This window comes from Desmodus rotundus, chromosome 8, assembly GCF_022682495.2.
Source record: "Desmodus rotundus isolate HL8 chromosome 8, HLdesRot8A.1, whole genome shotgun sequence".
Lineage (NCBI taxonomy): Eukaryota > Metazoa > Chordata > Mammalia > Chiroptera > Phyllostomidae > Desmodus > Desmodus rotundus.
Window position 1 is genome coordinate 98339295 of NC_071394.1, and position 14075 is coordinate 98353369.

The following is a 14075-nucleotide window of genomic DNA, read 5'->3' on the forward strand; positions in this document are numbered from 1 at the left end:
TCCCGGCACAGTCCGGGGCTTTTCCTGGCACACTGGTGGCCTGCCCCCTGCTGTCCTCTCCCCTGGGAAATATCCCCAAAACTGTGGCAGCTGAGGAAGCTGTGAGAAGAGGGGGTGTCCCACGTTTTCTGGTTTTGGGGGGAGCAGGTGGATCTGGGCCCCAGAGGTCGAAGGGGGCCCACAGGATTCACAGGGAGGACACCCCAGTGTGGGTGAGAGGGAGCATTCTCCCCTCAGCCATGCAGTGAGCTTGCAGCACAGAGAAGAGCTGGCTGTGAAGGGGGAGCCTGGCCAGGCTGGAGGGGCAGGGTAGGTCCCTGGAGGAGGACACAGTGCAAGAGGGGCCCACTGGGCGGTGAGCTGCAGCGGGAGGATGGGAGGAGCTCTGGGGCTGAGACTTCCTAGGACAGCTCCCTGTTGGTGTTCCTGCTCCTCGAGCGCCCCCCGCTGGACATATGGCAGACTGCAGAGGCCAGTGTGGATGGTTCTGACCTCAAACTCCCACATTTACTGGGTACCTACCTTCCAGGCAATCCGCACCAGGGACTAAACAGTTTCCCCACCTTTGTTGGGCTGATCTAGCTTGGCTGTCCCACTTGCAATATAATACAAGCCACCCATTCATTTATAAACTTTCTAGTAGCCACATTAGAAAAGTAAAAAGAAACAATTACAGTAAATATTCCAACATGTAATCAACATAAACATTAACAAAGTATTTTACATTCGTTTCTTCATATTATGTCTTCAGAACCCAGTGTGTATTTTACACTTTCAGCACATTTCAGTTTAGGGCAGCACAGTTCAGGGGACCCGTAGCCACATGCGGCTGGAGGCCCAGCTCGGACCTCCCCCCATGCCTGCCATTCCCTGACTGACTCACTCCCCCAGTCCCCAGGAGGGCTTGCTGGGCAAAGCTGGAGACAAGGAGATGAGAGGCCGGACCCTGTGGGAGCTTCTACCTGGGTGCAACATCACATTTAGGTTCCCCACCCCAATCCTCTGCCTCTCTCTCCTCTACCTGGGTCAAGTGCATTCTCAGCAGACGCTGAAACTTCCGTCCCCACCCTCAGTCCTGGCTGCTCCTCCGAATCACCTCCCCTAGCCCCGGCCCCATAGATTTAATTGTTCAGGGATGGGCCCAGGCATCTGCATTTTTTAAAGAGTTCCTGAGAACATGTAATAGTGTCTAGATAGAAAACCACTGGGCCCTGAGGATTATGCTCATTCTCTGGGTGGGGGGAGCCTGAGGCCCAGGCAGAGGAACAGCTGCCCATGTATTTCTGCTGGATGGAAACCCGAATCCACTCTACTCATCCATACTTCAATAATAATTCAATAAGTATTATCACCCCCATTTCACAGATGAAGGAACTGAGGGAAGTTAGGAAACTAGCCCAAGATCATGTAGTTAGAATTTGGCAGCTCGTTTGTGGTTGGCTCATGCTTGACACTGGTTCGCAGACCTAACTTTAGAGTTAGGCAGGATAATCCCCTCCCAGATCCTTGACTTTATACCTCTATTGATGCAACTCAAGATCACACTTACTTTTCTTTTGGCAGCTGGGTTTAACTGAGGTCAGCCAGATGACTGCCTTGGGGTTCCTGGTTTCCCGAGGGCAGACCCCCCGCCCCAGAAGGCCTGAGTGTCTAACACCTATCCTCTGCCCTGTGCCTCCTCCCCAGGACTGGTGCCATCCACGTTGGGGACCGTATCTTGGCCATCAACAACGTTAGCCTCAAGGGCCGGCCGCTGAGTGAGGCCATCCACCTCCTGCAGGTGGCTGGCGAGACCGTCACACTGAAGATCAAGAAGCAACTAGACCGTGAGCCTCACCTTACACCCTCGGGCCATTCGGCCCATTCCGGAAGGGAGGTCTCTCTGTGCCTCTGCGCCAGGCCTGGTGCCCCACCTCACAGACCCCTAGCTGACCACCGTGGAGGTGGGGGGATGCCTGAGACAGCTGAGCAGACAAGACTCAGAGGGGGCATTGATGGGCCCACGGTCACACAGCTGGTGTTGGGCAGAGGCTGGTTCTGAACCCTCTTCTTCACCACCTTCTGCCTCTTGACTGCTTGTTGTGCCTCGTGGTCATAGCTTGTGTGTTCCACAGCTTCCCCTGTTTGTCCCTGCGCCTTTGTAGGGAGCCACGATGTCCAGAACCTGAGCTGTGGGGTCTTCCCTCTAATCTGGGCTCCACTGTTGCTCACCATCTGGGCACGAGCATGTTGTGCAGCTTCCCCACGCCCCTGTGTTCCCGTCTGTGAAATGGGTTTGTCTCTTCACATGGCGCCTCACACATGTCAGACTGCCCAGCAGCAGGCCTGCAGGTCTCAGCCCCTGTGAATTCCCAAATCAGACTCAAGTGGGGAAACCGAGGCTTGCTAAGCATCTCTGTGCCTCTAAGGTGAGATACCAGTGGCAGCGACACCCCACCCTTTTCCTCCCAGGCCCGCTCCAACCCCACAAGTCCGGCAGCTTCAGCGAGCCCAGCGATGTGGATGAGGACCCGCCAGAGGCACTCAAAGGAGGACTGCTAGCAGCCCGGTTCTCACCTGCGGTGCCCAGTGTGGACAGCGCCGTGGAGTCCTGGGACGGCTCGGCCACAGAGAGCGGCTTTGGGGGCCCAGGTAACAGCTCAGAGCCCTTGGACAAATAGCATGCTCTCTCTGGGCCTCCCCAGCTGCCAGGCCTTTGCAGGGCTGTCTCTACCTGGTCCCCCTTACACCTTCTCTCCTAGCTCCATCTTTTAGGGACGCTTTCCCTGAAGGCAGACCTGGTGGGCCCCATTAGCCATTCTCAGGGACCCCCACTCCGCAGAGCATAGACCACAGGCATTCGCACATCTTTTGATCAGCACCCACAGCACCCCTCCGTGAGGCTGGAGGCCACGCTCGTCCTACTTCCACTGTCTCTCTCACTCTAGCCTGATGCCCAGTACACAGCAGGTGCTCAGTCAATGTTCACTGCATCCCGTTGAATATGGGAAGGCAGAAGGCCCCCTCCCACCCCATCCTAAAAAACGCAGCCTGGGGTGGAAACCTCCAGGGTGCTCTCCTAGGACACAAATTCCCCTGTCCACACGTGTTGAGACCCATGGGTGGCCTCGGGAGTGACAGGGGGCCCTTGAGCCCCGTGGCTGGCCTTCTGGCCTCTGTGACCCAGAGCCACAGGGAGTCCCCGAGGCCTCGCTCAGGAAACTAGTGGAGTGAGGCCTCTAGGTGACCTTGGGTGGCTCCCAGCGCTGGTCACCACTCTCTGGGTCAGAGCTCCCCCATCTGGAGCACTTGGTCAGCGTGTCCCAGCTCAACCCCAGGCAGGACCTCCAGAGCTCTGAAAGGCGAGGGGAGGACGGCCAACACACTGACCCTCCCTCTCAGGCAGGGGGTCCACGCAGCTGAGCCCAATGGAGCTGGGACAGGGACCTGGAGCCCGGGCATTAACTCTTCTGCCAGATGGTCAGGATTTCTAAGGGGTTCTGGGGTAGGGACCTGGGGGCAGGAGCCCTCAGGGCACCCTGGGTGGCCATGCTGGCCCAGAGAGGGCAAAGACCTGTTCAGGGTCAGCCAGCAAGGCTATAAATGGGTCCGGAAAGAAGGCGAGCTAAGGGCCCAGAGAGGATGCAGACATCGCCTGTCTCCACCTGCCAGGTCCCTACACTCCACAGATGACAACCCGGAGTGTCAACCCACAGGAGTGGCAGCCCAGCCGGCGGAGAAGCAGCCCCCCACCCACCGAGCCCCGGAGGACGAGCTATACCCCAGCCCCTGCCGACAGGAGCTTCCCCGAGGAAGAGGAGGATTGGGAGCCACCGTCTAGGTCTGTGGTGGGAGCGCCATGCGGGAGAGACAGTCCTGGACTGTTGGGTAGGATGAGTGAGGGTAGCTGGTCCCTGACCAAAGCGGCGGCAGCAGTGGAAGAGTGTTGCCTGGCCCCCAGGAGGAGCCCTTCCTGGGAGAGGAGAGATGCATCAAGCAGACCCCTTGGCCGGGCCGAAGTGGTGGAAAAGCATGCTGGCGGCAGGCACAGCACGGGCAACGGTGGGGAGGTGGGGAGCAGCCTGGTTTGCCCTTCTCAAGCCTGGTAGTCCCCTGTTCTCCAGAGCAGCGGCAGACTCAGAACTGCAACCTGACCCTCCTGACTTAGCCCAGACTGCTTGATCGCCCCCTGCAAGGGCCTGTGGGTCATGGGCGCCAGCCCTGGGCTGTGGATATGGTGCTTTCTGTAACATTGGCTTCGAGGCTCCTGCCGAGAGCTGGCCCCCTGGAGGGGCGCTGTTCCTCATCTCATCCTAGCCACCCCCTCCCATGTCAGTTCTTGGGGTCAGGCAGTTCCTTCTGCCCAGAACACCTTTCCCTCTCCTCTCCTGGCCAGTGCCTACTCATCCCTCAAAACCTAGCTCAAATCCCCCCTGCCGGGAGTCTTCCCTGACTTTCTCAAGCAGGTGACATCCCGTCCTCCCTCTGCTGTCCTCACAGCTGCTGGGGTGAGCCTCCTGGCGGCACTGGCCACTTTGTGTCTCCCCGGTTAATGACCTGGCTCGTCTATGCCTCTTCTGCGTGGCACCCCAGCTCGGTGCCTGGCACCCAGTGCGCACTTTGTGATATTCCACAGCTCCCTGAGAACAAGGGCCGCCCTGTATTCACCTCCACAGCCCAATTGTGTACAGTTGATTTAATGGAGAGAATGTCCTTCAGCCTGAGTCCTCTCATCATCAAATGGGAAGGGAAGGAGGCGACTATGTCTCATCATCGTCTCTGAGGCTCCCTAGAGGGAAGCCTGCATGCCTTTGGAAGAGAGAAAGCCCTTTGCGACTATAGCCTATTTTATGAACAGCTAGGACTTTGCAGATGGCAAGTGGCTTTGTGAACTCCGACCCCTGAAAGTGTGACTCGCTGCCTTTCTAATGAGACTCGAGTTCCGAGCAGATAACGGGCTTGTAGGACCTGTGATGGAAGTTACGGGGCGGTCTCCCCCCCTCCCCCAGCACAAATACTCCATCCTCTCCATCCATCTGTGTCCTTGCCGGCTCCAGCTCTGTCCCTGTCACTGTCCTATGATGCCATGTGTCTGGGTGGGTCCAGAAGCTGTTCTCTGGGGCTACACCATGGATCTCCTCTTTGTCTGTCTGTCCGTCCCTCTGTCTCTCTTCCCAGGCGTCCTGTGTCACCGCTCTCCACCCCGTCTCATCTGCCCCTGTTCTAACTGACCACCGGCAGTCTTGGTTGCCCCTAACTGCGTCTTGCCCCCATTCCGTGTCACCCACCACTGCCCCGGGGCCCCAGCACTGCCACCGAGGATGCCCGTCCGCCCGCCTGCCTGCCCACCCTCTGGCCCCTGGAGCCCAACGTTGATGGCCATTTAGAAGACTCCTCAGGCCCCAGCCTGCCTGCCCGCCCACCCGCCCGCCAGGAGTTGACGCTCTCTGGTTCCTACGTTACAGCCCAGCCCCCGGCCCTGCCCAGAAGGAGGGCTTCTGGCGTGTGTTTGGGGAAGCCCTCGAAGACCTGGAGTCGTGTGGTCAGTCAGAACTGCTGAGGGAACTGGAGGTAGGGCCACCTGCCCTGCAGGCCTGTGTACGGCCACCTGCATCCGGGCACACTGGTGTGTGTGCCCGTGGGAGGCAAGCATGCTGATGGGGTTGTGCGCACATGTAACCTGTAGGCGTGCACTCACCCAGTACCCTCTGTGTAAAGTGTCTTCACACACGTGCAGACTGTGCATGGACATGTGCGCAAGTGTGACTGAGAGCACTGTGGTTGGCACATCAGGGTGTGGGCACATGGGAGCATGTCTGGCATCATCGTGTGCATCGGAACCGTGTAGGTACGTGTGCATGTGAGCACGCTCATGCATGCACAAATGCTGAGTGTCTTTTCTGATCACGTGTGTCGAGTGTGCACATTTGGATGCCTAGGGGCAGTTTTGGTGTTTGTGTGTGCATGTGTCGTAGTGAGCATGGTTGTGGGCGTGCCCTGGGGAAGCGAGTGGATGTCAACGCCATCCACAACGCAGGAGATGAGGAGCCAGAGGAGCTCAGAAGCGAGCGCAGCCTTGTGCGAGGTCAGCGGGGCTGCGATGGAACAGGCTGCCCGGGAGGATCTAGGGAGGATCTGACTGGTTCGCTTCGGAGTCTCCTTCGCACTCAGAGCAATCGTTAAAATTTCTGCTGTGCTTTCGCGTTTCCTCCGTGCTGCGTTCTAGTTGCTTTCCTAATGTCTTCCAGTGCACTAATTCTCTCCTTGGCTGTATTCAGTCTAGGGTTCAACCCATTTCCTAAATGTTGTATTTTAACTTCCACATCTTTCATCTCTATAATTCCTCATTAGTTTTCAACTCTTCACAATCTTTTTCTTAATGTGTCATGTTCTTATTTTTCTGCACATTTTAAACAGACTTATTTTAAAGTTTCTTTACATGTCCTTTTTCCCCTAGTTTATTGGGCACAAACTTATCTGTCTGTTGCATCTGTGAGCAGGCAGAGTTCCTATTTCGTCATTGTGATTTCCTTCAGCAGTGAGTGCTCCTGCAGGCAGGGGGTGATGGCAGCGTCTCTGAGGCAGAGGCTCACGGGTCTTTGCTGGGGCTTTTGATCTCCATCAGTTCCAGACCAGTTTTTCACGATACTTTCTCAGCTCAGTGTTTCCATTTATGGAAGTGAGATTCTGGCCCCATGCTTACGCAGCGGTCACGTGAAGGTTCCCGGTTTCCCACAAGTGGTTCGCCGGCCGGAGCAGAGCTGGGGGTTCCTTTCGGAACCCTTGCGCTGGCAGGCAGGCATCTGCAGTCCCCATCCAACAGGGGGTGGCATCCACTAGCTCTCTGCTTATCCCTGAGCGGGCACCCCAGCTCCTAACGTGCATATCTGCTTCCACAGGCCACATGGTTCTACTCCTGCTCATGCTTCTCTCTAAATTTTCCTTTCTTGCTTTGAAAGTGTTTATTTTTATTATGGATTTTAGAGGTAGAAAAACACCATTTTTTGTTGTTGTTGTTCCACTTATTTATGTGTTCATTGGTTGATTCTTAACTGTTCCCTGACTGGGGATCGAACCTGCAGCCTTGGTGTATCAGGATGATGATCTAATCCACTAAGCTGCCCAGTCAGGGCTGAAAGTGTTTATTTTTAAATTTTTAATTTCCACAAGATTTGGAGAGAGCTGTGAGCTTTCTGTTTCAGCTCAGTCTGCGTCTTAATTGGAAGTTCTAGAATTCTATAATTCTAAGGGTCCAAGAGCCTATGATACCCTGATTTCATTTTTTAATGATTCTATGACCCCAGGAGTCTGAGCCTCTTGTCTTTCCTTTCGGACCCTGGTCCTCCAGGCAGGTGAAGACCAGGTGTACGAGCTGAGAAAGGTGCCTCTGTGCCTCTTTGTTTGATATCCTCCCCTGAGCCCCTCTCTTCCTCCCCACCCCACCCAAGCCTTTGACCCCAAGACAATGGTAGTCATAATCTGCCTTCCCTTGGGGGATCTCTGAAGGGCCAAAACCTGCAGCCCCAATGTGAGACAGAACCTTGCATTAATAGCGGAAACTCAGATAATGTGATGGGCGGGAGGATAGAAGTTCCTAGGCTGGGGAGGTACCTCTGTGCCTAGGAAGTTGTGTAATATCACACCTGAGAAGTACATCCTCCCACCCCGCCAACCCCAAATGCGCCCCCTCCTATGGATTTCCCAGTGAATAAGTTTCCCTTGGGGCCACAGACTCGCTGCTCTCAGCTTGGAGCACTGCATTGAAGACTCCGCTGGGCATGCCCTCAGCGTGCCTTTGCTTCCCTCCGACACGCGTCCTAACTCTGCTCCTTCTGTCCTTCTCCACTGCCACAGTCCCTGTCCAGACCCAAGTTGTCTTTTGTTTGGGCCACTACAGGGTCCCTAACAGGGCTCTCTCCTGGCTTCCACGCCTACCTCTGTAGTCTAGTCTCCGCCCAGCACCTGGAAGATGCTACTAAATCCACAAATCTGATGCTGTCCCCCCACCCCCTGCATAAATTCTTCAGTGTCCCATTGCTCTTGGAACACAGTTAACGTTTCTCACTGCAGTCCACAGGGCGTGCAGGATCAAGCCCTCACCTCCAGCCTCCTTCCATGCGCCCTTTCCCAGATCCCCCATCACAGGGGGTTTGCATATGCTGTTCCCTCCACCTGCCAGGTTCCCTCTTCCTCCCCACCCCCCTTCTAGCTCATCTTTTAGATCTCAGCTCAGGAAGCGTCCCTGAGCCCTCACACTGGACCAGATTCATTGCCCTAGGCCCTCACCTCCCATGTACCTGCCTCTGTGACTTTTACTGCCGTGTGTCATTTTATCTTACTTGTTTTTGCAATTAGCAGAGTAGCAGAGTGTGGTTAAGACCCTCAACTTTGGAGCCAGACTCTGAGTTCAAATCTTAATCTCTCTTAGCCTCTGTTTCCTCATCTGTAAAATGGAAAAACAAACAACAACAACAAAACACGGTATTTGCTGGTCTTGTAATAACACACGGAATAAAATGCCTAGAACCGAGCCCAACACAGAGTTAGTGCCAATTCAGGGTCAATGGTGATTCTTCTGGTTACTTGTGGGACCGATCGATCCTTCGAGCCCCAGGAGGCCAGCACTGCACCTGGGCTCCTCCCCACTGGAAGGCGGGCACATAGTAGGTGTCCAAAGCAGCTGACTGAAACAGAGTGAGCATCCGAGTGACGGGTTGTGTCCCCGCAGGCATCCATCATGACAGGCACTGTGCAGAGTGTGGCCCTTGAGGGCAGGCCTGGCCGCCGGCCCTGGCGGAGGGGCCGGGAGGGACGAGCTTCCCCTGAGGAGATGCGGGAGCTGCTGCCGCCGACACCCTTGGAGATGCACAAGGTGGGTGCTGGGGTGGGCGCAGGAGGCCTGGGCAAGTGTCCTGGTGCCATGGGCACTCGCCCTGGGCTCCAGATGGGCCCAACCCTCTCCAGCCCTTGTTCCCCTCCACCAGGAAAGGGGGATTTTATGCTGGTTTCCCCAAACTTCCATCACAGGCACACGCACTATGCTATACACTGAGCTCTTATTAATATATTTTTAAGTAGACTTACTTTTTCCCAACTTAAGTTATTGTGTGTGTGTATACATATAAAATTAAAGGCTTCTACATATTATGTGTATATATATGTGTATATGTTTATTACTGCCTTAAAAAGCCAACATTTTTAAAAAGATATTTATTTTTAGAGAGGAGAAGAGAGGAAGAGAAACATTAATGTGTGGTTGCCTCTCAAATACCCCCTACTGGGGACCTGGCCCACAACCCAGGCATGTGCCCTGACTGGGAGTCAAACCAGTGACCCTTTGGTTTTCAGGCCGGCACTCAATCCACTGAGCCACACCAGCCAGGGCTTAAAGCCAGCATTTTTTTGGCATCTGTAGGTTATTATACAGATAAAAAACACATAGGAGAAAAAGACCCTCTCACCCACAAGCCCTCAGAAACCTCTGAGCCTAAAGCCAGCTATCTGATAAAGTGGGAGATGAGCAAGTGTTGGGGGGGGGTGAAGGCCTCACTGAGGCCTTCTCCTGGGAGGATCGAAAAGGAGCACCCTTCCTCGGGGGCCCTGCTGCGACCAAGTGCTGTGAGCTGGGGATGGGGTCTGCTGCAGTGCAGAAGGGGGGGCGCGACGTGGGCGCAGGCAATAAAGCAGGGGGCGTGCAGCTGGGCAAGGGGGCTGGGCAAGGGGGCTGGGCTGGGTCCCAGGGTCATGGAATGCCAGACCAAGGGATTCGGCCCCTGTGGGAAGCTGGGGACAACGCTCAGCACTCAAGGGACCTCTTCCTCCTCTGCTCCCAGGTGACCCTGCACAAGGACCCTGTGAGGAATGACTTTGGTTTTAGCGTCTCAGATGGCCTCCTGGAGAAGGGCGTTTATGTCCACACTGTGCGTCCTGACGGGCCTGCCCAGCGTGGAGGCCTCCAGCCCTTTGACAGGGTCCTCCAGGTAATGCTGCGGCAGGGGCACCTCAGACGGGGTGCTCTCCTAGCCCCAGGGAGGGGAGAGACCCCCACTTCCACCCTGGCTGAGTGGCCTCGGACAGCTCACCTCCCTTCCCTGAGCCCAGCTTCTCCATCTGTGAATGGGAATGACACCACCAGCAGTATTAGGTTAGGCCCAGTGTTGCAGTAACAACCCCTGAGCCTCAGTAGTTTAACACACGTGAACAGTTATTTATTGCTTACATGTGTCCACTGTGGACTGGAGTGAGCCTCGCTCCGCCTGGGCTGATGGAGGCTCCACCCTCTCCGGTCATTGCCTCAGACTCTACAGCAGAGGAAACCAGACTGGAAAATTGTATATGGGTTTTTTCTGACTTTACCCATCACTCCCCTACATGGCCTATTGGCCAGATTAGTCCTGTGACCTCACCAACTGCAAGGGAGGCTGGCAACTGTAGCCGAGCAGATGGAAAGTTATGGGCGTCCTGGCCCAGCCACCTGCCCCAGCTACCTTTGTTCCCTTGGGGTGATTTCTGCCTTATCTGTGCTAAATTTACTGAATATATGTTTTCTCTAAATCGATGATGTTTTTTCAACTTAAATTTATTTTAACAGGAAACTTTTCTACTCAATTAGGAACGAAAACCCAGCACTGTTTGCTTGAAATAGAGGGCCAACATAAAATACAGAAAAATAGAAAAAAGGCCTGGTCACTCAGTCCTAGGCACGGGGCTAGGAGCGTGTGTGCCCTCTCTCCCTGAAAAGGGAGCGAAGCAGGGTGTGAGGACAGGCTGGCACCTCCCAGCACTTGCTGTTTGATTAACCCCCAGGAGGACTGGAAGGGTTAAATGCAGAATGACTTACTCTGTGTGCATGTTCCAGTTCCAGATCGCCCTGTGTCTGGGTAGGGGCGGGGCCCACGTTTAGGAAATGCCACGACTCCCACATCTCAGCCCGCCTGCAGGCTGACCCCAGTCTGCCCCCTTGGCTGTGCACCACACAGGTCAACCACGTGCGCACGCGGGACTTCGACTGCTGCCTGGCGGTGCCGCTCCTGGCCGAGGCGGGCGATGTGCTGGAGCTGGTCGTCAGCCGCAACCCACTGGCACAGAGCAGCCGGACCCCACGAGCGCCAGGTCCCAGCAGCCCCCAGATGCTCTGAGGTCATCCAAAGGGCCACTCCGGCAGATCCTGGCTCCCAGACCTGTAGCTGGCCTGGAGACGGGGCCTTCCATTCGTCCATCTGTCCATCTGGCCGGCTCTGAGCTGTGGGCAGGACTTGTCTCTGTTCTCTGGTTCTGTGAATAGGGTGCCATTGAGCCCCCGCCCCCAGTTGGAATGGCATCGAGGTCTTTTTCCACTTTGGGTCCCCAAGATGCCCGAAGGTGCCTGGCCCAACAGAGACAGGCTGCTCAGCTTGAAGAAGAGGGTTCTGGAGGTGGCTTCAGGTCCCTAGAGGGCTTCCTCAGAGAGGTACCTGGGGTGGGGAGAGCCCAGCTCAGTGTAGGATGCACTTGCTCACAGCAGAGCTGTGGAGCTGGAAAGAACTGCCACAGTGGAGTGAGCTCCCTGTCACAGGAGGTGAGCAAGTGGGGAGCTGGACACCGAAGTGGGGTGGCAGACTGAAGCGTGAGGCATCCTGGTGGTGCCTCCAGAGGTGCTGAGAGGGTTAGCTTCCTGGTGGTGGGCAGTCAGGGGGAGGCTGGGGGGGCACTTCAGCTGGAGAGCTGATCGCCAGGAAGGATGCTGCTTGGGGTAGGAGCCCACCTCCTCCTCCAGAATCCTGGTGTTGGGCTTGCTGGTTCCGAGATTCTCTGGTTCTGATGTCCCCACTTAGAAGGTTCTGAGCCGCGGCCTCTGGAATCCAGGAAGCGCCTTTGATGTGCAAGTCACTGACTATTTCATTCATGGCGTCTCTGGTCCGAAGCTTCTGCAATGTGAGGCTGCGCTCCTGGACCCACGGGGCAGCTGTGTCAGGCTTTGGGCTCTCAGCCCCTCCTGCTTCTTTGGAAGGCTGTGTGGCTGCTCAGCCATCTGCATACACCCCTCTGAGCCCAGGCCCCTGCAGGAGGAGGGAGTCATTTGGGGACAAAATTGGGGCTCCATTCACCTTCCATTCAGTGAAGGTGGGAAGCCGTGGAAATAGAATGTCCTGCCTGGTGGAGCAAGAGAGTGAGGGAGAAGCACAGAGATGGAGAGACAGACAGGAGAGAGACAGGCTGGAGAGATGGGCCGTCCTCTCTCCCACCCAGTGGTGACAGTGTCCAAGGTGGTCATTCAAGGAAGTTTCTTCCCACTTGCAATCTGGAAGCACCAGCATCTCTTAAAATCATTTTCCTCATTTTTCACAGACCAGAAACGCTTTTGATATTAAGAAGGGCACGGGCCACCCCCTGGTGGCCCAGGGTGTGGCCCCTGGGATGGAGTTGGGCAGGCAGGATGCTGCCAGGCCTGGGGCTTGGCTTTGTCCTACCCAGCTCTTAATGGGGGTCTCAGGAAAATGGGGCACCCACTCCCACCTGCACCCACCTCCACCTCTGTCCCCTGAAAATGTTCTTCCACTCAAGGGACTAGATGGGGAGTCAAGAGGCCTGTTACTTTCCCCTGAGCCTCTGCTCGGGTGCTGGGTGACCCCCTCTGAGTCTGGTGTACCCCCAGACAATCAAGGGGTGGATGGCATCTGAGCAGGCAGGAGCCTCCCTGTCCACTGTGGCCCCCATGGCCCCCTGCCCACATTCTCCCTAAGGGCCTGCCTCCCCACTCTTCACCCCCCCTTCCCTGCCCCCTGCCCCACGCGCCCTCCCTGGAGAGCCCTCTGTGCCCTGAAGGGACTGCCCAGTGCCTCTACTATCTGGATTCCTGTGCGAGAATCCACACCCAGTGAAAGGGCCCCGCCCCCCCATTACAGAGGCACCAGGCAAACGCCAAGAACCCTCAGCTTGGGGTGCGGGTGGGGTACAGCAGAGACATGGCCACTCACAACCTCAACTGTGTGACCTTAGGAAAGTGGCCCAGCCTCTCTGGGCCTCTGTCATTTGACAGAGCTAGACAGAGCAGGCTCCCAGGGCCTCTTGGGTTGGGAAGGCTGCGGTGACTGCGGGCGAAGGAAGAGGCGTTCTAACCCTGACCAGTGCTCCCTTCCCTCCGCGGGCTGAGGCCTCTGCCAACCCCTCCCCTCACCCACGGATGCAACGAGGCCTGGAGGCCTGGCGGGTGGACCTCCTCACTGTGGCCGGCCTTCTCATATGCAATATTTCTTCTGGCTTCTCATGGGATCGTTCGCCCCAGACTTGACGTTTCCTGACACCCGTCCCTGGTGAGCATCCTGCCTGCCTATGCATTTTGGGTACAGCCCTTGCAACGTGCCCCTTCCACCCCTAAAAGCTGTATTTTTCTCTGGCTGAGATGAGAGCATATTCCTTGTAAAGTATTTTTCTACACGGGGTTTCTTAGGGCTCTCGGGAAGCACTGCAAGCCAAGGGGAGGCCTGCAGAGGCCACTGGGGGCCGGTCAGGGCCCTGCGCAAACCTGTCAGTCCCACCGGGGCTGCAGTGACCTGGGACTTGGGGGTGGGATGCTGTTGGGTTGATTTGGATTTTTTAAATAAAATTATTTAAATGCACCTGGAGTTGGGTGTTTATTTATTTTTTTAATCACAGGCTGGCAAGAGTCAGCTTGTTTTTGGATCTTGTGACATCTCACCTGCTTTTGGTTCATCCATTAATTCATCTACTCTAAGTCTGCTGTGTACTGTGCATCATTCTAGCCCCAGGGAAACTATCAGGAACAAGACAGATGAGGCCCTGTCTGCATGGAACTTATACTCTAGGGAGAGACAGACCATTGACACGGGGAAAGGAAGAATAGAGAGCAATGAAAAAAACAAAACAGTAATGGGGTTAGTGACTGGGTCAGGAAGGGCTTTGCTTTTACGCCAAGACCTAAAGGACAAGAGTCAGTCCTGGGGAGACACGGAGGAAGCATGTCCCAGGCAGAGAGAACAGCATGTGCCAACACCCTGAGCTGGGAATGAGCTTGGTGAGTTCAAGGAAGAGAAAGGAGGCAGGGAAGGGGTGGGGTTAGAGACGAGGCTGAAGTCCGCAGAGCATGAAGGCTTGGA

General features: G+C 55.8%; 1 protein-coding gene across 8 annotated transcripts in view; it reads left to right on the forward strand.

The window, feature by feature from the left end:
- Window positions 1-13577, forward strand: part of GRIP2 (glutamate receptor interacting protein 2) — a 95167-nt gene extending 81590 nt beyond the window's left edge. For 6 of the 8 annotated variants that reach the window (XM_053929690.1, XM_053929692.1, XM_053929691.1 and 3 more), the window contains exons 18-24: window positions 1687-1826; window positions 2452-2631; window positions 3652-3820; window positions 5445-5550; window positions 8708-8851; window positions 9813-9959; window positions 10959-13577. In XM_053929690.1, the coding sequence (XP_053785665.1) occupies window positions 1687-1826; window positions 2452-2631; window positions 3652-3820; window positions 5445-5550; window positions 8708-8851; window positions 9813-9959; window positions 10959-11117 (1045 nt within the window). In that variant the 3' untranslated portion in view covers window positions 11118-13577. Of the gene's footprint in view, window positions 1-1686; window positions 1827-2451; window positions 2632-3651; window positions 3821-5157; window positions 5551-8707; window positions 8852-9812; window positions 9960-10958 lie in introns of those variants that run through there. The other 2 variants (XM_053929695.1, XM_053929694.1) reach the window with 2 other exon arrangements.
- Window positions 13578-14075: the final 498 nt, after the last annotated feature.